This window comes from Carcharodon carcharias, chromosome 26, assembly GCF_017639515.1.
Source record: "Carcharodon carcharias isolate sCarCar2 chromosome 26, sCarCar2.pri, whole genome shotgun sequence".
Classification (NCBI taxonomy): Eukaryota; Metazoa; Chordata; class Chondrichthyes; order Lamniformes; family Lamnidae; genus Carcharodon; species Carcharodon carcharias.
The window spans coordinates 22,147,540-22,170,461 of record NC_054492.1 but is presented as its reverse complement, the minus strand read 5'-3'; the positions used below and the strand labels follow the sequence as shown (position 1 = coordinate 22,170,461).

The window sequence follows — 22,922 nt, the reverse complement described above, 5'->3', positions numbered from 1 at the left end:
AGGTTGGGGTGTTCAGGGTGATGTCTCAATGCTCTGTTAGGGATGGGGAGGTTTGAATAAATGCATTGATTCAGCTGCTTTTCGCTAAGAGTCTGACATTTTTACAGCCACTGAATCATTTTGTTTCTTTTTCTACAACTACAGAATGGACAAACAGCACTGGCCAGGTAACACTGGCATGTCTCACCGCGTCTCCGGTAACACTGGCATGTCTCACCATGTCTCTGGTAACACTGGCATGTCTCACCGCATCTCCGGTAACACTGGCATGTCTCACTGCGTCTCCGGGAACACTGGTATGTCTCACCGCGTCTCTGGGAACGCTGGCATGTCTCACTGCGTCTCCGGTAATACTGGCATGTCTCACCACGTCTCTGGTAACACTGGCATGTCTCACTGCGTCTCTGGCAACGCTGGCATGTCTCACCACGTCTCCGGTAACACTGGCATGTCTCACCACGTCTCCAGGAACACTGGCGTGTCTCACCACGTCTCTGGGAACGCTGGCATGTCTCACTGCATCTCTGGGAGCGCTGGCATGTCTCACCGTGTCTCCGGTAACACTGGCATGTCTCACCGTGTCTCCGGGAACGCTGGCATGTCTCATCGCGTCTCTAGTATTATTGGAACAAAATCAAAAATTGCTGGAAAAACTCAGCAGGTCTGACAGCATCTGTGGAGAGAGAAACAGAGTTAACGTTTCAATTCTGTATGACTCTTCTTCAGAGCTGGTCAATCATCCCTCAAAACTTCAGCTCTGAAGAAGAGTCATACGGACTCGAAACGTTAACTCTGTTTCTCTCTCCACAGATGCTGTCAGACCTGCTGAGTGTTTCCAACAATTTTTGATTTTGTTTCCAATTTCCAGCATCCGCAGTATTTTGCTTTTATCTAGTATTATTGGTATGGCTCACTGTGGGACCCATCTCTCAACTATCAAGTTAATTAATAAAAGTTCAGAGTTAAAGGTAATCCTTGAGTCTGGTGGGGAATGTGGCTCCCCATTAGTGGGATCTCTGCTTACTCACCTCACACTGGAACATACCGACAGTTTGGTATGTGCATCACCCCTGATGTCTCCTCTTGTATTTTATTTTGTGGTGATTGAGGGATGTTCATGAGCTGGGACATTAACAACATTCCCAATTCTTACGTTCCAGTTCAAGTGAGCGTAAATCCAGTCATAACCGGAAATCCAGTCATAACCGGCAGTAAGGGTACAGCGTCACTGTGAAAATTAGCAAGGTAGGAACTGGACAAGGTACAGCAGGCACTGCAATGTTGACACTAGGATTAAGAGTTTTAGGGTTTGAAATTGCTCCCTTAATGAGAGCAAGTGATGGTGATATTTCTGTCACTAATAAAACTGCATTCATGGAGATTGCACCCCTCAAGTCACACTCTCCTTCAATTTTGTTAATGCAAAATAGGAATTCTCACGTCTTCCATTCAAAGGACAATTCAGCCCCACAGAAGAGGCAGTGCACACCAAGGATTAACCCATTGGAAATGCTCAGTATTGATACTGGATGAAAATAAAAGTAGAAACTTCTATTCTTCAATATCTCAATTATGAGGACAAAGGGCAAAAATTCTAATCAATGCACTTTATGTCCTTCATGGTGGTAGAGGTCACAGGTTTGGAAGGTGCTGCCAAAGGAGCCTTGGTGAATTCCTGCTTTGCATCTTGTAGATGGTACACACTGCTGCCCCTGTGCATTGGCGGTGGAGGGAGTAAATGTTTGTGGATGGGGTGCCAATCAAGTGGGCTGCTTTGTCCTGGATGGTGTTGAGTACTGGTATCAAGTGTTGAGGGAGCTGCAGTCATCCAGGCAAGTGGGGAGTATTCCATCACACTCCTGACTTGTGCCTTGTAGATGGGGACAGGCTTTAGGGAGTCAGGGAGTGGGTTACTCACCACAAGATTCCTAGCTTCTCACCTGCTCTTGTAGCCACAATATTTAAATGCTGGACCAGTTGTTTCTGGTCAATGGTAACGCCCTGGAGATTGACAGTGAGAGATTCAGCGATGGTAATGCCATTGAATGTCAAGAGGAGATAGGTAGATTCTCTTTTGTTGGAGATGGTAATTGCCTGGCCCTTGTGTGGCGCAAATGTTACTCGCCACTTGTTAACCCAAGCCTGGGCACTTTTCAGGAAGCGGTCACACCCCTTAACATAGAGTCTTCTGAGTTGGTCAGCGTTCAGTGACAGGAGGGTGTGACTGCCCTTGAGGCAGGTAAGGAGACCCAGGAGTGCAGTAGCCTCTGCTCTTGAAACTGTCCAACAAGCTTGAGTATTTTTCTCAGCTTGTTTGAATGAGAATGGGGGCTGCTGGGAGAATGAGCAAACTGGCCACGGTGCCGTGGTCCAGGGAACCATTCAAGTGGGGGGAGTTCCAAGGAATGTCGTGGTAGTAGGGGACAGTATAGTCAAGGCGATTGACACCATCCTCTGCAGCAAAGAGATGGCCCGGTGCCAGGGTTCAGGACATCTGCTCGGGGTTGGAAAGGAACTTGCAGTGGGAGGGGGAGGACCCAGTCATCATGGTCCATTTAGGTATCAATGACATAGGCAGGACAAAGATGAAGGTTCTGCACAGTCAGTATGAGGAGCTAGGCACCACATTAGGAAGCAGAACCTCAAAGGGCATAATCTCTGGATTATTACCTGAGCCACTTGCAAATTTGCATGGGACAAATCAGATTAGGGAGATGAATGTGTGGCCCAAAGACTGGTGTGGGAGAAGTGGATTCCTGTTCATTGAACACTGGCACCATACTGGGGAAAGTGGGATCTGTACTGTTGGGACGGTCTACACCCAAACCATGCTGGAACCAGTGTTCTTGTGAGCTGCATAACGAGGGAAGTAAAGAGGGTTTTAAACTAAATAGTGGGGACAAGGGATCAAATTTGGGAAGGTAAACTACAGAGTGGAGACGAGGCAAAGGAGAAAGGTATTCCAGGAAATGAAAAACAGACCATGACAGGAAGGGATAGAGAATACAAACTAAACAGTAAATCAACAGAACAGACTAGAGATTATAAAAAGAATAAAAGACTTAAACTTAAGGCTCTGTATCTGAATGTATGAAGCATTCGAAACAAAACAGGTGAACTGAGAATGCACATAGAACTAAATAATTACAATTTGATAGCTATTGCGGAGACATGGCTGCAGGTGGACATAGATTGGGACCTGAATATTGAAGGGTACAGGATATTTAGGAAGGACAGAAAGTGAGGAAAAGGTGGAGGAGTGGCTCTGTTAGTTAATGATGGTATTAGCACAATAGAGAGGGATGACCTAAGTTCAGGAAACCAGGATCCAGAAACGGTTTGGGTAGAGATGAGAAATGATAAAGGCTAGAAGTCACTTGTCAGAGTTGTGTATAGGCCCCTAACAGTGACCACATGGTAGGGTTGAGTATAAAGGAAGAAATAATGGAAGCTTGTCAGAGACACACGGCGATAATCATGGGAGATTTTAATCTACATTTGGACTGGAAAAGTCGGTTGGGCAAAGGTGGCCTAGATGAAGAGTTCGTAGAATGTTTTCAGGTCAGTTTCTTGGAACAGCATGTCCGGAGTCAACCAGAGAGCAGGCTATACTAGGCCTAGTATTGTGCAATGAGATCAAAGTAATTAATGACCCCATAGTGAAAGTAGCAGCTACCATATGATATGATTGAATTTTACATTCAGTTTGAGGGAGAGAGGAGCGGGCCTGAGGCTATGTTTTTAAACTTAGGTAAGGACAATTATGCGGGCATGAAAGCTGAGCTGCCTAAAGTGAATTGGCAAATTAGGTTAAGGGATAGGTCAATAGAAATACAGTGGCTAATATTTAAGGGGATATTTCAGGATGCATAGAATAGGTACATTCCAACGAGTAAGAAAAAGACCAAGGGACGGACACACCCTCCGTGGTTAACTAGAAAGATTAAAGATCGTATCAAACTTACAGAGAAAGTATATAATTGTGCAAAGGTAGGTGGAAGGTCAGAAGATTGGACAGAGTATTAGGAACAGCAAAGAATGGATAAAAATTAACGAGGGAAAAATGAGAGTACGAGATAAAAACTAGCCAGAAATATAAAATCAGATAGTAAGCGTTTCTATAAATATTTTACAAAGAAACAAGTTAACAAAGTGAGCGTTTGTCTTATAGAAAGTGAGTCTGGAGAATTGATAATGGAAAACAAGGAAATGGCAGATGAATTGAACAGGTATTTTGCATCAGTTTTCACTATAGAGGATACAAGTAACATCCCAGAGGCAGCTGTAAATCAGGAAATGGAAGGTTGTGAGGAACTCAGGAAAATTACAATCACCAGAGAAGTGGTACTGAGTAAATTGTTGGAGCTGCAGGCTGACAAGTGCCTGGGTCCTGATGGACATCATCCAAGGGTCTTAAAAGAAGTGGCTAGTGAGATAGTTGATGCATTGGTTTTAATTTTCCAAAACTCCCTAGATTCAGGGAAGGTCCCATTAGATTGGAAGATAGCGAATGTACCTCCTTTATTCAAAAAGGGAAGGAGACAGAAACGAGAAACTACAGGCCAGTTAGCTTAATATCTGTCATAGGGAAAATGTTAGAAGCTATTATTAAAGAAGCTGTAACAGGGCACTTGGATAAGTTCAAGATCATCAGGCAGAGTCAACATGGCTTTGTGAAAGGGAAATCATGTTTAACCAACTTATTGGAATTTTTGAGGAAGTAACATGTGCTGTGGTTAAAGGGGAACTGGTGGATGTACTGTACTTAGATTTCCAGAAGGCATTTCATTAAGGATGTCACATCAAAGGTTATAGCAGAAAATAAAAGCTCATGATGTAGTGGGTAACATGTTGGCATGGATAGAAGATTGGCTGATGAACAGGAAGCAGAGAGTAGGCATAAATAGGTCTTTTTCAGATTGGCAAGATGTAATGAGTGGTGGGTGACAGGGATCAGTGCTGGGGTCTCAACTGTTTACAATTTATATAAATTACTTGGATGAAGGAATTGAAGGAATGGTTGTTAAATTTGCTGATAACACAAAATAGGTAGGAAAGCAAGTTACAAAGAGGACATAAGGATGCTATGAAAATATATAAATAGGTTAAGTGAGTGGGCAAAGATCTGGCAAATGGAGTATAATATGGGAAAATGTGAAATTGTCCATTTTGGCAGGAAGAATAAAAGAGAAGCATATTATCTAAATGATGAGAGATTGCAGGCTCTGAGATGCAGAGGGAGCTGGGTGTCCTAGTGCATGAATCACAAAAGGTTACTGTGCAGGTACAGAAGGTAATTAGGAAAACTAATAGAATGTTATCATTTATTGTGAGGGGAATTGATTACAAAAGTAGGGAGGTTATGCTTCAGTTATACAGGGCACTGGTGAGACCACATCTGGAGTATGATGTCAGTATTGGTCTCCTTATTTAAGGAAGGATGTAAATGCATTGGAAGCAGTTCAGAGAATGTTTACTAGATTAATACCAGGAATGGGCGGGTTGTCTTATAACGAAAGGTTAGACAGGCCAGGCTTGTATCCATTGGAGTTTAGAAGAGTAAGAAAAAATTTGATTGAAACATATAAGATCCTGAGGGGTCTTGACAGGGTGGATGTGGAGAGGATGTTTCCTTTTGTGGGAGAATCTTAAGCTAAGGGTCACTGTTTAAAAATATGATGAGAGAAAAATTTTTCACTCAGAGGGTCGTGAGTCTTTGGAACTCTCTTCCTGAAAAGGTGGTGGAAGCAGAGTCTTTGAATATTTTTAAGGCAGAGCTGGATAGATTCTTGGTAAGTGAGGGGATGATAGGTTATCAGGGGGGAGGTGGGATGCAGATTTGAGGTTACTATCAGGTCAGCCATGATCTTATTAAATGGCGGAGCAGGCTCGAGGGGCCGAATGGCCTACTCCTCCTTGTTCGTATGTAACTGTGCAGGATTCACTCTCCTGGTTGCTGCTTTGCGAACACTGCTAGAAAGTGTACTTTTGTAGCTATGGGAATGCATTCGGGTCTAGTTCAGTTAGTCAGGTGGCACTCATTGCCTAGAGCTGTACAAGAGGAAGCTCCACTTGAGTGAGGTACCTGAGGGTCCCTCCCCCCCCCCACCCACCCCAATGAAGACTGGGTCCCATTAAATGCCCCCATTACCATCAGTCACTCCCCTCTCTCTTGCCCCAAACAGACTGGAAGAGTTTCTCCAAGTGGACTTTAACCCAGAGCTTACGACAACAACGGAATTTGAGACATTTCCAACAGACATGCCCGAGGTGCAGCGATTAATAGACACGATCAGCAGCATCCCAGGTATGTGGGTAGCCGCACTCTCACAGTCCGCTTGCTTTTGTGGGCTGAGGAATTTCTGAGGGGTCCTTGGGGAAGGGGCTCCTGTATCATCTCCCATCAGTTTCAGGGGTCTGTTTCCCTCCTCTCTGCAGAAAGTATAAACAATGGAATTCAATAAAATGATGTCACCAGGTTAATCTACCATGTCGATTAGATTAGATTAATCTACCTAATAGATACCCACCTCCAGAAAGTCATGAGGATTAGTTCTGGACTATTGAGACCGACACAGCTCGAGTGGTTCACTGTGCTAGCACAAACTGAACTTCCTGACATACGCAGGGAAAACATCCTTCTCAAAGATGACAGTCCCACCTCTCAATGTCACCTGCTTAACTGCAAACATCACTAACCACAACCTGGGAACTGACCCGAGCAAAGTCCAGGTTTCAAACTTTCACCGAAAATCTGGACAACCCTCAACTGCTTGAGGGCGGGTCAGGGAATACGTGGCTGTGTGCTCCACAAGTGGAGCATGAGGAACCGCTCAAGCTGAGACTGTGGCTGTCCGCGTCAGACCATCACCCACACACTGAGCTCCTGCCCTGAGAGGTCCATTCCTAGTGTCATCACCACCATTCACACTGCATCAGCGGAAGCCATTGAATGGATTGTTAACCTTGATACCGAACTAGAACCGCTTCCCCAGGCATACAAAATACATACCAGTTCAATGAGTTACAGCGAGGGTCTCCCCATCACCAGGTCAATGAGTTACAGCGAGGGTCTCCCCATTGCCAGGTCAATGAGTTACAGCGAGGGTCTCCCCATCGCCGGGTCAATGAGTTACAGCGAGGGTCTCCCCATCGCCGGGTCAATGAGTTACAGCGAGGGTCTCCCCATCACCGGGTCAATGAGTTACAGCGAGGGTCTCCCCATCGCCAGGTCAATGAGTTACTGCGAGGGTCTCCCAATCACCAGGTCAATGAGTTACAGCGAGGGTCTCCCCATCGCCGGGTCAATGAGTTACAGTGAGGGTCTCCCCATCGCCGGGTCAATGAGTTACAGCGAGGGTCTCCCCATCGCCGGGTCAATGAGTTACAGCGAGGGTCTCCCCATCGCCGGGTCAATGAGTTACAGCGAGGGTCTCCCCATCGCCGGGTCAATGAGTTACAGCGAGGGTCTCCCATTGTTTGATTGTGAAGTTGTGGTCAATAATCCATCTTCCTTTGTCTGTTTCACTTTGCAAGTTCCCTCAGCTCCTTTGATGTGTCCACAAACTCCTGGTACAGCAACCGCCAACTCAGTGAGAGTCCGCTGGAGTCTTTCAGCTGACGATACTGTGGAACATTATCAACTGTACTATAGACAACTACCTGCAGACAGCACACAGCAAGACCAGGCACCTGCAGGTTTGTGACTGAGGGGAAGGGGAATGAAAGAAATTGGAGATTGCAAACTGAATTCAGATGGTGGAGTGACATGTTCACATTAGTGGTGATGGTCAAGAAGCAGATCCACAATCAATCCTGAATCCTGGCTCATGCTCTGCAATCCAACAACTCTTCACCCTAAACCCTAAACACAATCTCAGGCTGGGAGCTTTGTTCCCTTTTCAGGGTATCCAGGCCACCAATGGTGGAGTGATTAAAATCGGGGACACTCAAGAGGACGGAGTTAGAGGAGCAGAGATATCTCAGAGGGTGCTGGGAGGAGGTTACACTGATAGAGAGGAGAGAGGCCATGGGGAGGGGGGGCAGATTTCAAAAACAAGGATAAGAATTTTAAAATCAAGACATTCCCTGACTGGGAGCCTGGGTGAGTGGGTGGGTGGGTGGGTGGGTCTGAGGGACAGGGGCTGATCCGGAACGGCTCTCGCTGTTGGCAGCAGAGTTTTGGATGACCTCAAGTTGACAGAGGGAGAATGTGGGAGAGCAGCCAGGGTGTGTCAGAATGGCCCAATCCAGAGGTGACCAAGGCTGGGAGGAGGGTTTCAGTAGCTGATGAGCTGAGATGGGGGTGAAGACTGGTGACGTTACAGAGGTGGAAATAAGCAGTGTTAGTGACGGCACGAATACAAGATTGGAAGCTAATTACAGGCTCAAATATAATCCAGAGGTTACAAACAGTTCTGGTTTAGTCTCAGACTGTTGCCAGGGCATGGGATGGTGTCAGTGGCAAGAGAATGGAGACAATGGTACAAACATGCTCAGTGTAGGGGTTCCTGTCGATGATCCTGCTCCCAACAGTGAAGACTGGGCTCGTTTACTCTTTCCTCTGAGCTGAATCCTCTCACACTTGGCTTATTGCTGCAGTTTGTCCCAATGTCCTTTTGAACTTCCCAAACACCACTTCCATGGACCTGATAACTGGACAGAAGATTCCCGACCAGTGCAGTGCACACCATGGTTTCAACCCCAAAACAGCAGGATCACAGTCTGGAATCCCCTGACTTCACTGTCCTGAACTCACTACAGTCACTGCCAGAATTGTCCCAGAGTTTCCTGCAGCTAATTCTGGTCCTTTCATTCAATTCTTAATAATCACAACCTTGACCTGCCACACAAACATCCTGCGTTGCTCATTAAATCCCCTGCAGCCACCAAATCATTCTCCATAAATGCTTCAAACTCTCCACCTGCTGAGCTGCTGCTTTAGTGACTGATGTCTCCTGTGTCTCTCCACAGACACATCCCTGAAGGTGAAGGAAATGTACCACACGGTGAGGAATTTGAGGCCTGACACTGCGTACGAATTCTGGGTCACTGCCACAAACTCTGCCGGGACAAGTGTCGAGAGTGACCGGCTCAAACACACGACAGGTAAATACATTGGGTGCCCACCGGGGGAAAACTGGCCATGAATGGGTACCTCTGTGGTACAGATCAGAAATACCCGACGGTGACATCTCCTGGAACTGTGCTGGTGTCAGCCGTGGAATTAATCCAATCGTCCACAATCTAAAACCGGCAGAACCTAACAGGAAGCGATTTCGGGGAAAAGGTCAAATGTTCGGGATAGAAAAGTGACCGAGTGCACAGGTGCCGCATCTAACGGGTGACCCCAGGGTTAACACTAAGCTACGGTCCCACAACCACACATCCAGCCAGACACAAGGCTGTACAAGTGCTGATATTCCACCCGTGTGTGTGTGTGTCTGCTGCTTAATACCAGGTGCAACAGAGAAAAGGGTCAGACACAAAAGATCATTCAGCAGAGGAACAAGGAGCAGATATTCCAGGAGGAGGTTTAGCCCCATCAAGTGGATAGAGTTGGTCAGGCGGCTGAGTGGAATTTGGGATCAAGTTTCTGTGATGCTCCAGCTCTGTTGAGGCTCCAAGATGCTCACACCGATTCTGCATTTCAGTCCCCTTAGCTCCCACTATCAAGAGGAGAGCAGTGGCAATCTGCCAGGATGCCATTCTCATCGAGTGGGAACCTGGGAGCGGGAATCCCGCAAATTCCTACACCGTGGAATTCTGCCAGGTCTGCAGGGGCTGCAACTGGAGGGAATCTCTCACAGAGTGAGTACCCAATCAGATTACAGAACAAAGATTAACATTAAACCAGTGGATGCCCACGGTTCAGGTATAGAGACAAAGGGCCCAACCTTTCAACCCTCCTAGTCCGCAGAGCACCCCCCCCCCCAAAAAAGTAGGCAGTGATGGTGTCCCAACACCCGAACCCCACATCGCTGCACAGAATGACCCCCGAGTCAGCTCCCTCCCTGGTCGGAGTGACCCCCGAGTCAGGTCCCTCCCTGGCTGGAGTGACCCCTGAGTCAGGTCCATCCCTGGCCGGAGTGACCCCCAAGTCAGGTCCCTCCCTGGCTGGAGTGACCCCCGAGTCAGGTCCATCCCTGGCCAGAGTGACCCCCGAGTCAGGTCCATCCCTGGTCGGTGTGACCCCCGATCAGGTCCCTCCCTGGTCGGACTGACCCCCAAGTCAGGTCCCTCCCTGGTCGGAGTGACCCCAGAGTCAGGTCCATCCCTGGCCGGAGTGACCCCAGAGTCAGGTCCATCGCTGGCCGGAGTGAACCCCGAGTCAGGTTCCTCCCTGGTCGGTGTGACCCCCGAGTCAGGTCCCTCCCTGTCGGAGTGACCCCCGAGTCAGGTCCCTCCCTGGTTGGAGTGACCCCAGAGTCAGGTCCCTCCCTGGTTGGAGTGACCCCAGAGTCAGGTCCCTCCCTGGTCGAAGTGACCCCAAAGTCAGGTCCCTCCCTGTCGGAGTGACCCCAGGGTCAGATCCGTCCCTGGTCAGGGTGACCCCAGGGTCAGATCCCTCCCTGGTCGGAGTGTCCCCTGAGTCAGGTCCATCCATGGTCGGAGTGACCCCAGAGTCGGGTCCATCCCTGGTCGGAGTGACCCCCGAGTCAGGTGCCTCCCTGGTCGGAGTGACTCCAGAGTCAGGTCCCTCCCTGGTCGGAGTGAGCATGTGTGTTAGGTCCAGAGTCAGTGTGTTACTTCCAGAATCCAGTTTATGCTGGAGAATCTTTTTTTGAAAAGGCTGTTTCTGGTACTGAACAAAAAGAGATTGTTTTTATTTCTAGGTCTCTGACTGGGATAACTTCATGTAAAACATTAATTGAACTGGAGGCCAATGAGAATTACCTTTTCTATGTCAGAGCTGTGAATGAAGGCGGCTGCAGCGAGAGGAGTTCCCCCATTAACATTCGAACCACAGGTAAGTGTAGGAGAAGCCTTTCCCAGAGCTCTGTAACCTGAGGCTATCACATGATGCAGGAGTTACATCCAGATCTACAACTGCCTGGGGATCAGCTCCATCATATCCAATATCAATAAGACAGACCTTTCTCATATCACACTCATTCTCTCTTTCTGTTTCTCTATTATTTTGGTCATGAATCTTTGCCTGAAGATCGGAATTTTCTCTGACGAACTCTTTGTTGGTCACAGGAACCCAGTTTTATCTGATTGAGCAGACAGCACATCTCGCGCTCTCTATCCTCGAGGATGGATTGACAATTGTTCATAACGAGGAGAGTGTCTTCATCGAGCCTGCAGATTATGACGACCGATTTACAAGGTGAGTTAGTGAAAATAAAGAACCTTTCAATTTCCAATATTCTTCCGTTCCCTGGACCTAAAGCCATAAATCAGACACTCAGGTAGGACTAAAAGCAAAAAACTGCGGACACTGGAAATCCAAACCAAAACCAAAAATACCTGGAAAAACTCAGCAGGTCTGCAGCATCTGCGGAGAGGAACACAGTTAACGTTTCGAGTCCGAATGACTATTCAACAGAACGTTAACTGTGTTCCTCTCCATAGATGCTGCCGGACCTGCTGAGTTTTCCCAGGTATTTTTGTTTTTGCTCAGGTAGGACTGTCTATCACTTTGTTGAATGCTTATTATTTAGTCGTTAAGCCTCGATAGTGTCTGTTGTTTGAGCTTATAACATATGGGGATACTTAGGTCAGTACTGAGGGAATGCTGCACTGTCAGAGGGTCAGTACTGAGGGAGTGCTGCATTGTTGGAGGGTCAGTACTGTCGGAAGGTCAGTACTGAGGGAGGGCTGCACTGTCGCAGGGTTAGTACTGAGGGAGTGCTGCACTGTCGGAGGGTCAGTACTGAGGGAGCACGCCACTCTGTCAGAGGGTCAATACTGAGGGAGCGCGCCCCTCTGTCAGAGGGTCAGTACTGAGGGAGTGCTGCACTGTCAGAGGGTCATTACTGAGGGAATGCTGCACTGTCAGAGGGTCAGGACTGAGGGAGCGCGCCACTCTGTTAGAGGGTCAGTACTGAGGGAGTGCTGCACTGTTGGAGAGGCCATCCTTTGGATGAGATGTTAAACTGAAGTCCAGATTGTCTGTTCCAAATTTCCAGGTACACATTGAAAATTCCTGACATCAAGAACACCTGGTGTCTTGGTCAACATTCATCCCTCATTCAGAGATCAGATGAAGTGGTCATTCATCTCACTTCCCCTTTTCATTAATTAGCCAACAAAACAAGTCACTGAACTTTAATATCATTCAATATGTCAAATGCTTTCAAATATTTCAGGGTGTTGTGATAGAAACAGGATACCATAGATTCCAGCCACATTTGGCTAATTGGGAATCCAGATGTGGCTAATTGTATTTCTAATTAGTAAATAAATATATTAACACTCATGGTCATGTGATGGTCATTCACACAGAATACATGTCAACTTTAAACTTTTTGTATATTTGCTGGTAAAATGATGAGGTTGAAGAGTGTCCAAGTGTAAACTCCGGGGCTATTTACTTCCTCGGTTATTGCACACTGGGTATCAGCTGGTGTGTAAGACAAAAACTCCAGCCATCAAACATTATGGAAACAAAATAATATTGGGTACAGATGGCAGATCTCATTGGAAGAGTTGGGGAGGGGAAGTGGGTCTGGGTGGACAACGGGCAGGTGGGGAGGGGTAGAGAGCAGGGGGGACAGTGCATCTAGCTGGAAAGGGGCAGGTCTGATGTGTCTCCTGTGATTAGTCACTGGTTCTAGAAACACCAGTCTCTCCTCCTGACCCACTGTTCATTGGTCTGTAACAATGATATGTGTGAACTCACTGATTGCTCATGTTGTGACTTGCTCTTACTGGTAGCTGTGCTGCTGTCATGGGACAGTTAGTGCCCATTCGAGGAAAACATTACTGGGAGGTCGAAGTGACTGAACACACGGAGTACAGGATTGGTGTCGCCTCACCAAACATCCCACGGGAAAGTTACCTCGGCTCAAACATCACATCTTGGTGCATGAGACACACACTCACACCATCCAGGTATGGAGTGAACACAAACTCATTCAAGCACACTGGAGAAACTTCACTGACAATTAATCCTTTACAAGAGTCACAACTTTAACAACCTTATTCTACTAACCCCATGTCTCCCACTGAATTCTTTTATATAGAAATCATTTAAATTTTAAATCATGAATAATGAAGCCTCAACTCTGGGGGTTGTCCTGGATCTAACAGTCCCTGGTTACTGGAGTTGTGCTTTTGTGAGTTCAGCTCCTTCACACAGTATCTGTAAAAGGCAGTGGAGTTGCATTGCTGGTTAAAGGGGAAATTAACGCAATAGTGAGGAAAGGTATTAGCTCCAACGATGTGCAATCTGTATGGGTAGAGCTGAGAAACACTAAGGGGCAAAAAACATTAGTGGGGGTTGTATATAGACCCACAAACTGTAGTGGTGATGCTGGGAATGGCATTAAACAGGAAATTAGAGACGCTTGCAATAAAGGAACATCTGTAATTATGGGTGACTTTAATCTGCATATAGATTGGACAAATCAAATTAGTAACAATACCGTAGAGGAGAAATTCCTGGAGTGTATACAGGATGGTTTTCTAGACCAATACGTTGAGGAACCAACTAGAGAATGGGCCCTCCTAGACTGGGTATTGTGTAATGAGAAAGGAATAATTGGCAATCTAATTGTGTGAGGCCCCTTGGGGATGAGCAACCACAATATGATAGAATTCTTCATCAAGATGGAGAGTGACGTAGTTGATTCTGAGACTAGGGTCCTGAATCTTAATAAAGGAAACTACAATAGTATGAGATGTGAGTTGGCTATGATGGATTGGGAAACGTTACTTAAAGGGATGACGGTGGATAGGCAATGGCAAACGTTCAAAGAGCGCATGGGTGAACTGCAACAATTGTTTATTCCTGCCTTGCGCAAAAGTAAAATAGGAAATGTGGCCAAACCATGGCTTACAAGGGAAATTAGAGATAGTATTAGATCCTAGGAAAAGGCATACAAATTGGCCAGAAAATACAACAGACTTGAGGGTTGGGACACTTTAGAATTCAGCAAAGGAGGACCAAGGGATTTATTAAGAAAGGGAAAATAGAGTATGAGAGTAAGCTTGCGGGGAACATAAAAACTGACTGTAAAAGTTTCTATAGGTATGTGAAGAGAAAAAGATTGGTGAAGACAAATGTAGGTCCCTTACAGTCTGAAACAGGGGAATTTATAATGGGGAACAAAGAAATGGCTGACCAACTAAATACATACTTTGGTTCTGCCTTCACAAAGGAGAACACAAATAACATACCAGAAACGTTGGGGAACACAGGGTTTAGTGAAGGGGAGGAACTGAAAGAAATCAGTATTAGTAGGGAAATGGTGTTGTGGAAATTGATGGGATTGAAGGCCGATAAATTCCCAGGGCCTGATAATCTACATCCCAGAGTACTTAAGGAAGTAGCCCTAGAAATAATGGATACATTGGTGGTCATCTTCCGAGATTCTATAAACCCTGGAACAGTTCCTACAGATTGGAGGGTAGCTAATGTAACCCCGCTATTTAAAAAGGGAGGTAAGAGAGAAAATAGGGAATTATAGACCAGTCAGCCTGATGTTGGAAGTGGGGAAAATTCTAGAGTCCATTATAAAAGATTTAATAGCTGAGCACTTGGAAAACAGTGGCAGAATCGGACAGAGTCAGCATACATTTACGAAAGGGAAATCATGCTTGACAAATCTCCTGGAATTTTTCAAGGATGTAACTAGTAGAGTTGATCTGGGGGAGCCAGTGGAAGTGGTTTATTTGGACTTTCAGAAGGCTTTCAACAGAGTCCCACATAAGAGATTGGCATGTAAAATTAAAGCACATGGGATTGGGGGTAGTGTATTGAGAAGGATAGAAAACTGGTTGGCAGACAGGAAACAAAGAGTAGGAATAAATGGGTCTTTTTCCGAATGGCAGGCAGTAACTAGTGGGGTACCGCAGGGATTGGTGCTGGGACCCCAGCTATTCACAATATATATTAATGATTTAGATGAGGGAACTAAATGTAATATCTCCAAATTTGCAGATGACACAAAGCTGGGTGGGAGGGTGAGCTATGAGGAGGATGCCAGGATGTTTCAGTGTGATTTGGACAAGCTGAGTGAGTGGGCAAATGCATGGCAGATGCAGTATAGTGTGGATAAATGTGAGGTTATCCACTTTGGTAGCAAAAACAGGAAGGCAGATTATTATCTGAATGGCTATAAATTGAGAGAGGGGAATGTGCAACAAGACCTGGATGTCCTCGTACACCAGTTGCTGAAGGTAAGCATGCAGGTGCAGCAGGCAGTAAAGAAGGCAAGTGGTATGTTGGCCTTCATAGCCAGAGGATTCTAGTACAGGAGCAGGGATGTCTTGCTGCAATTATACAGGGCCTTGGTGAGACCACACCTGGAATATTGTGTGCAGTTTTGGTCTCCTTATCTTGATATAGAGGGAGTGCAGCAAAGGTTTACCAGACTGATTCCTGGGACTGACATGAGGAGAGATTGAGTCAGTTAGGATTATATTCGCTGGAGTTCAGAAGAATGAGGGGGGATCTCATAGAAACCTATAAAATGCTAACAGGACTAGACAGGGTGGATGTAGGAAGGAAGTTCCCGATGGTGGGGGAATCCAGAACCAGGGGTCACAGTCTGAGGATACGGGGTAGACCAGTTAGGACTGAGATGAGGGGAAATTTCTTCACCCAGAGAGTGGTGAGCCTGTGGAATTCGCTACCACAGAAAATAGTTGAGACCAAAACATTGTATGTTTTCAAGAAGGAGTTAGATATAGCTCTTGGGGAGAAAGGGATCAAAGGGTATGGGGAGAAAGTGGGAGCAGGCTATTGAGTTGGATGATCAGCCATGTTCATAATGAATGGTGGAGCAAGCTAGAAGGGCCGAATGGCCTACTCCTGCTCCTAGTTTCTATATTTCTATCTTTCCATTTGTGAGAAATTGAAGGAAGTAGGATTAAGAAATCCTCTTATCGCTGAATATTCTTTCATTAATGCTCTTGCAGCAGTCACTCAAATCCTTTCCATCCCATGTCTCAATCTTGTATTCCTCCTCATTTGCTCTGGATCATTAGAATAGGAGGTTAATCAAAACACAGCAGCTTTGCCATTAAATTTAACCCTAGCTTGTTCTGGACAGGACCAACCCCGCCCCCCCAACCCCCCACCCCGGCCAACCCTTCTCACACTGGGGGGAAGGGGAGGGGCAGTGTTGAGAAAACCTATCTGTCACTCTCACTCTCAGTGGGGGTGGGGTGGAGGAAAATGGAAGCCTCTTCAGCAGTAGTGACTGCAGTCACCCTCACCCTATTCCATTCCCTCCTGATTGAGTCAGGACTTGGCTGATGGTTTTGTAAATAATTTGGAATGCTCTGTGATTCTGTGAAATGGAAGAGTGAGCTGTTTCTAGTGGAGACATTCTTTTGTGCTTTAAGTTTCTCTTTTATACCTGCAGGAGTAAGTTCGAATTCCTTCACAATGGGATCACCCCCGATTTGAGAATCACCGTCCCTCCAAAGAGAATCGGAATTCTTTTGGATTACGACACGGGGAAACTTTCCTTCTTCAATCCTGACATCCCTCAGCATCTCTTCACATTCTCTCAGCAGTTTCAGAACCTCGTCAATCCTTGTTTCGCTTTGGAAAGTTCTGGCATTTTAAAAATCAGTCATGGGATTCCCATCCCCGAGTTTACAAAATGACCATGAGATCTCCCTTCAGGTTGAGCTGCAGCAAACATTGTGTGGGAGTGGGTTTTAGTTCAAAGGAAATCGTTTAAATGTGCAGTGCTTTTCATGAGTAGTCACAGGGATGAGATGTTGATGGGGTCTGCGGGTTTGCAGTGCCACAGTTCAACCACCAGAGGGGGCCCAGTGAGCATTGACCTAGTGGTGGACACTGGTACTGCAGGCCCATTCATTCACTGCCTCAGGACTAGTCCCCGCCTCACCATGCCCTCATATCTTCATTCATTTTTTCCATGCCAGTTGCCCAAACCTGATCCTAACCCCACCCAATGGCCACACACAACAGCAGCCATAGCTTAAAAATCAGGAAAAGGAATTTTGACAATTTTCCTTCTCTTTTACCCAGGGGTTCCAAGGGCAATTTTAGCTTTTCTTTGCACTGCCCAGAGATCATCAGCTCCTGCTCTATAAAACCTAACACTCTGTTTCCCCCCACTCTGAGAGGATCTGTCAATTTATACAACAAAGTGAATATTGACACCACTGTGTTAGACAATCAGTTGGACGCAGAGTGGGATTTATAGCAAACAGTCTACAGAGTCTATTAAAAAAGTGTCTCTGCGAGCTACAATGAACAGAACTCATGCCTGAAACTACAGCAAAGTCTCCTGATAAAACCAGGGTGATATTTCCAGTAAAATGCAGTGAGTGGAGCTTAGTTACATTACAGGGATACAAATGTTGTGCTTAAGACCAATTCTAGTCACTTACCACTGCAGTGTCCAGGTGAGATCGACAGGAAATTATCTAATCATCCAGCATAGACTTGATGGGTCAAATGTCCTCCTTCTGTGCCATAAATTACTATTGCCATTCTAACTGGAAATAGCAGTGTCAATGTATCTAGTGATGTAGGATATTGAGCACAAACTTGGAGAATTTTGAGGCTTTGAATCTATGTTTAAAGTTGTGACAAACCTGTTTGATAAAAGTAAATTGTAACTAGTCAATGAAGCAAACACAGTTTTATTAAAAAGAGGTGAATGTCCCAGGTTAATAAGTCATGTTGGAGAGAAAATTAAAATGGGTGCCCTAGGGAAAGGATGAGGCCATTCAGCCCTTTGAACTGCTCCTCCATTTAATTAAATTATGGTTGATCTGTACCTTAACTCCATTGAACTGCTTTCATTCCAAGTACCTTGATAATTTTACCCAACCAAATTTTAATCGAATTCTGTCTGAAAATTTTCAATTGACATCCAGTATTCACAACCTTTTAGCAAAGCCTTTTCCAGATTTTGAATATCTTTTAGCTGAAGAAGTGTTTCCTGATTTCCCTCTCAAATAACCTGGCTCCAATTTTAACATTTTAACAACTTTCCCCACCAGAGGAATGTAGTTTACTCCAGAGGAGTCTGCCCAAGTCTCCAAGCAAAGTACTCATTCAACACCACGCTATTTCTCCTGTCTCCAGGTGCAAGTCCCCTTTTTTACCCCTAATCGGCACTACTCTTTCTTTTATCACCCTTTTATTATTTACATACTTATAGAAGACCTTGGGATTCCCTTTTATGTTTGCTGACAGTCTCTTTTCTTTGCTTATCTTATTAGTTTCTTCACTTCCCTTCTGGTCCTTCTATATTAGAACCATATAAAAGTTACAGCACAGAAGTAGACCATTTGGCCCATCTTGTCAATGCCAGCCCGAGGACACCCAGGTGCCCTTTCTAATCCCACCTTTCAGCACCCGGCCCATAGCCCTGCAGCTTACAGCACTTAAGGTGCAGATCCAGGTACTTTTTAAAAGAGTTTAAAGTTTCTGTCTCTACCACCAACTTGGACAGCGAATTCCAGACACCCACTACCCTCTGCATAAAAAAGTTCTTCCTCACGTCCCCCCTACACCTTCTGCCACTTATCTTCAATCTATGTCCCCTGGTTCTAGAATTCTCCATCAAGGGAAACAATTTTATGCTGTCCACTCTATCTATACCCCTCATAATTTTGTATACCTCAATCAAGTCACCTCTCAGCCTTCTTTGTTCTAAGGAGAATAACCCCAACCTATTCAATCTCTCCTCGTGGCTACACTTTTCTGACCCTGGCAACATTCTTGTAAACCTCCTCTGCACTCTCTCCAGAGCTATTATGTCCTTCCTGTAATGTGGTGACCAGAACTGCACACAATACTCCAGTTGTGACCTCACCATTGTTTTATACAATTCCAACATTATATCCTTGCTTTCCATTCGCAAGAGCATCCATCGACCATTATCCTCTGTTTCCTGTTACAAAGCCAACCTTTTATCCAGTTTGCCACATTACCCTGAATCCCATGGGTTTTTACTTTCATGACCAATCTGCCATGTGGGACCTTGTCAAATGCCTTGCTAAAATCCATGTACGCAACATCCACTGCACTACCTTCATCAACCCTTCTTGTCACTTCCTCAAAGAATTCAAATTTGTGAGGCAAGAATTTCCTTTAACAAATCCATGCTGACCATCCCTGACTAGTCCATGCTTTTCCACATGACAGTTAATCCTATCTCTCAGGATTGATTCTACTAATTTGCTCACCACCAATGTAAGACTAACTGGCTATAATTGTTTGGCATTTCCTTTGATCCTTTTTTAAACAATGGAACTACGTTTGCATTTCTCCAGTCCTCTGGTACCTCCCCTGTATCTAGCGAAGATTGGAAAATCATCCTCAGAGCATCTGCTATCTCCTCCATGACTTCCTTCAGCAGCCTCAGAAACAATCCATCTGGCCCTGGTGACTTATCAACTTTCAAGGATTTCAACCCTTCGAGTACATCCTCTCTCTTTATCACTATCCCATCCAATATCTTGCAGTGTTCCTCCTGGACTACTATATCTACATCCTCCCTTTCCTTTGTAAACATGGAGACAAAATATTCATTCAAAACCCTTCCCACAGTCTCTGCACCTCTGATAGGTCCCACTTTTTCCTTAACTAATCTTTTAGCATTAATGTATTGGTAAAACATCTTTGGGTTATCTTTAATTTTAATTGCTAATCTTTTTTCATGCCCTCTCTTTGATTTCCTTATTTCCTTTTTTACTTCGTCCCTGCACTTCCTATATTCATCTAGGCTATCTGCAGTGCTTAGTTCTTTGTGCCTATTGTACGCTTTCTTTCTCTGTTTGATCTTCCCCTGTATTCCTCTAGACGACCAGGGGGGGTCTAAATTTGGCAGTATCACTCTTATCTTTGTGGGGATATGTCTACTTTGTACAATTAGGATCTTGCTTTTAGTGCTTCCCACTGGTTTTCCACTGTTTTATCCTCCAGCAATGCAGTCCAGTCCACCTCAGCCAAGTCCCTTCACATTTCTGCAAAATTTGCCTTCCCCCAGTTCAAGGCTTTTACTCCTGCCTTATCTCTGTCCTTTTCCATGGTCATGCTAAATCTAACTGATTTGTGATCACTGTCCCCAATATGTTTGTCAACTGTCACTTCACCCACTTGCCCTTCTTCATTCCCCAAAACTAGGTCTAGAATCTCCTCTTGTTGGGTTTGTCACTAATTGGTTGAAAAAATTTTCCTGGACACACTGCATGAATTTTTCTCCCTCAGTGCCCCTTATATTGTTTGAATCCCAGTTGATATTAGGATAGTTGAAGTCGCCTACTGTTATTGCCCTCTTGTTCTTACAAGCAGAATATTTGTTCTTCTATCTCCCTTTTACTATTTGGAGGTCTGTAGTGTACACCCAGTAGTGTTACTGCCCCTTTTTTACTTCTAAGCTCAATCCACAAAGCTTCGTTTGTTGACGCATTTAGTATATCATCCCTTCTCACAACTGGAATTGATTCTTTAACCATTAGTGCTACCCCTCCTTTTTTTATCTCCTACTCTATCGTGTCTGAATATTCAGCCTGATTCCCCTTTGAATTTTCTACCTGACGTCTGTCATACATGTACTTCTTCCTTTTCATCTTCACTTCTATCTCTCTCATCATCCAGGGTACTCTGGATTTATTTCTCCTACCTTTCCCCTCAAGGGAATATACCTTGACGTTGCCTGTAATACTATCTCTTAGAAGGTGGCCCATTGTTCAGCCACCGTCTTTTCTGACAACATTTGATTCTAACTCACTCGACTCAGATACATTCTATCCCATCAAAGTTGGCTTTCCCCCAGTTAATTATCCCTGCTCTGGATTGTTTCCTGTCCTTTTCCATGGCTAACCTAAACCTTATGATACAATGGTCATGGTCCCCTAAACGCTCTCCCACTGATATTTGATCCACTTGGGCCAACTCATTCCCTAGAACCAGGTCCAACAATGCCCACACTCTCACTGGACTGGAAACATAATACTGCAGAAACTTATGTTGAACGCATTACAGGAACTTTCACCCTCTTGTCCCTTTGCACTATTCCTATCCCAGTCTATATTTAGATAATTGAAGTCCCCATTATAGTTACTCTATAATTCTTGCACCTCACTAATTTCTTTGCATATTTGTTTCTCTACATTCCTTCCACTCGTAGCTGGTCCATATGTTACACTGATCAATGTTATTGAATTCATTCCTTACCTCTAGCCAAAGAGATTCTGTCCTTGATCTGTCTGGAACATCTTTGCTTTCCAGTTCTGTAATGCCATCTTTAATCAGTGTTGCCACTCCCCTGCCTTTTTATCTTTTCTTGTCTCTCCTAAATATTCCCGGGCACAAGGCGTTTAACGCCCAGTCCTCCTTTGAGCCAGGTCTCTGTTGTAGCAAAAATATTGTGACTCCATTTGTCAACCTTGCCTGTACTTCACCAATCTTATTAACCACACACCGTGTATTCACATTCATGCAATTAACCCTGATTTAGGCTTTACTTTTCCCCCTTACTCTGACCTCATCTAATGATTTACTGTTGCCTACTCTAATTCTATCAAACTCTCCAAGTACTTTATGCACCTTGATACTGCTCTCTGATATATCCCCCATATCAGTTAATACTTCTCTACTTGCCACTGCCAGTTTTTTCTCCTCTTCACTCTGAATTTCCCCTCAGGTTCCCATCCCCCTGCCAATCTGGTTTAAACCCTCTCCGGCAGCACTAGCAAACCTCCCCACAAGGACATTAGTCCCTGTCCTGTTAAGGTGTAAACCATCCTTTTTTTTACAGGTCCCACCTGCCCCAGAACTGGTCCTAATTCCTCAGAAATCTAAAGCCCTCCCTCTTACTCCATTTCTCCAGACACATGTTAAACTGCTCAATCTTCCCATTTCTATGCTCACTAGCACGTGGCACTGGGAGTAATTCTGAGATTACTATTGGAGGTCATGCTTTTTAATTCCCTTCCTAACTCCCTAAAATCTGCTTTCAGAACCTCATCCCTTTTCCTATCTATGTCATTGGTCCCAATGTGAACCACGACCTCTGGCTGATCACCCTCCCCCAAAAGAATGTCCTGCAGCCGCTCTGTGACATCCTTGACCCTGGCACCAGGGAGGCAACATATCATCCTGGATTCATGCCTACAGACACAGAAATGCCTGTCTGCTCCCCTAACCATGGAATCCCCTACCAATATGGCATTTCCACTCTCCCTCCTCCCCTCCTGTGCAGCTGAGCCACCTGCGGAGCCACAAACTTGGCTCTTGCTACAGTCCTCTGAGGAACCATCTTGCTCACCAGTATCCAAAATGGAAAAGCAGTTAGAGAGCAAGATAGCCTCAGGGGATTCCTGCACTACCTGCCTGTTTCTCTTAGATACTCTGGCAGTCACCCAATCCCTCTCTGCCTGTGTACTTCTTAGCTGCGGTGTGGCCGCATCTCTAAATGTGCTATCCATGTAATCCTCAGCCTTGTGAATGTACCACAGTGACTCCAGCCATCACTCAAGTTCCACAACCCAGAGCTCAAGTTTCTACAGCTGGTGACACTTCCTGCAGGTCCTCATCAAGGGCATTTTGTGCCTGCATGACTTCCCACATCCTGCAGGATGCACATTCCACATGGTTGAGCTGCACTGACCTACCTTAACCTTTACATAAAGTGTTTACTATAGTATGGTATAATATAACTCACCTATCATCTTCTCTATGCCAAGTCCAAAAATGCCTATACTTACCAATCAATCAACTTAGGGAACACCTGTTTTAGATTTTTTTCTCCTCT

At 45.3% G+C, this 22,922-nt stretch overlaps 1 protein-coding gene across 1 annotated transcript in view; it reads left to right on the top strand.

Moving 5' to 3' along the window:
• Nucleotides 1–17,875, top strand: part of LOC121269914 (fibronectin type III and SPRY domain-containing protein 2) — a 28,264-nt gene extending 10,389 nt beyond the window's left edge. The window contains exons 5-13 of the mRNA XM_041175039.1: nucleotides 145–167; nucleotides 6,186–6,307; nucleotides 7,537–7,698; nucleotides 8,974–9,108; nucleotides 9,654–9,810; nucleotides 10,836–10,969; nucleotides 11,203–11,332; nucleotides 12,883–13,059; nucleotides 16,539–17,875. Of these exons, the coding sequence (XP_041030973.1) occupies nucleotides 145–167; nucleotides 6,186–6,307; nucleotides 7,537–7,698; nucleotides 8,974–9,108; nucleotides 9,654–9,810; nucleotides 10,836–10,969; nucleotides 11,203–11,332; nucleotides 12,883–13,059; nucleotides 16,539–16,785 (1,287 nt within the window). The 3' untranslated portion in view covers nucleotides 16,786–17,875. The remainder of the gene's footprint in view (nucleotides 1–144; nucleotides 168–6,185; nucleotides 6,308–7,536; nucleotides 7,699–8,973; nucleotides 9,109–9,653; nucleotides 9,811–10,835; nucleotides 10,970–11,202; nucleotides 11,333–12,882; nucleotides 13,060–16,538) is intronic.
• Nucleotides 17,876–22,922: the final 5,047 nt, after the last annotated feature.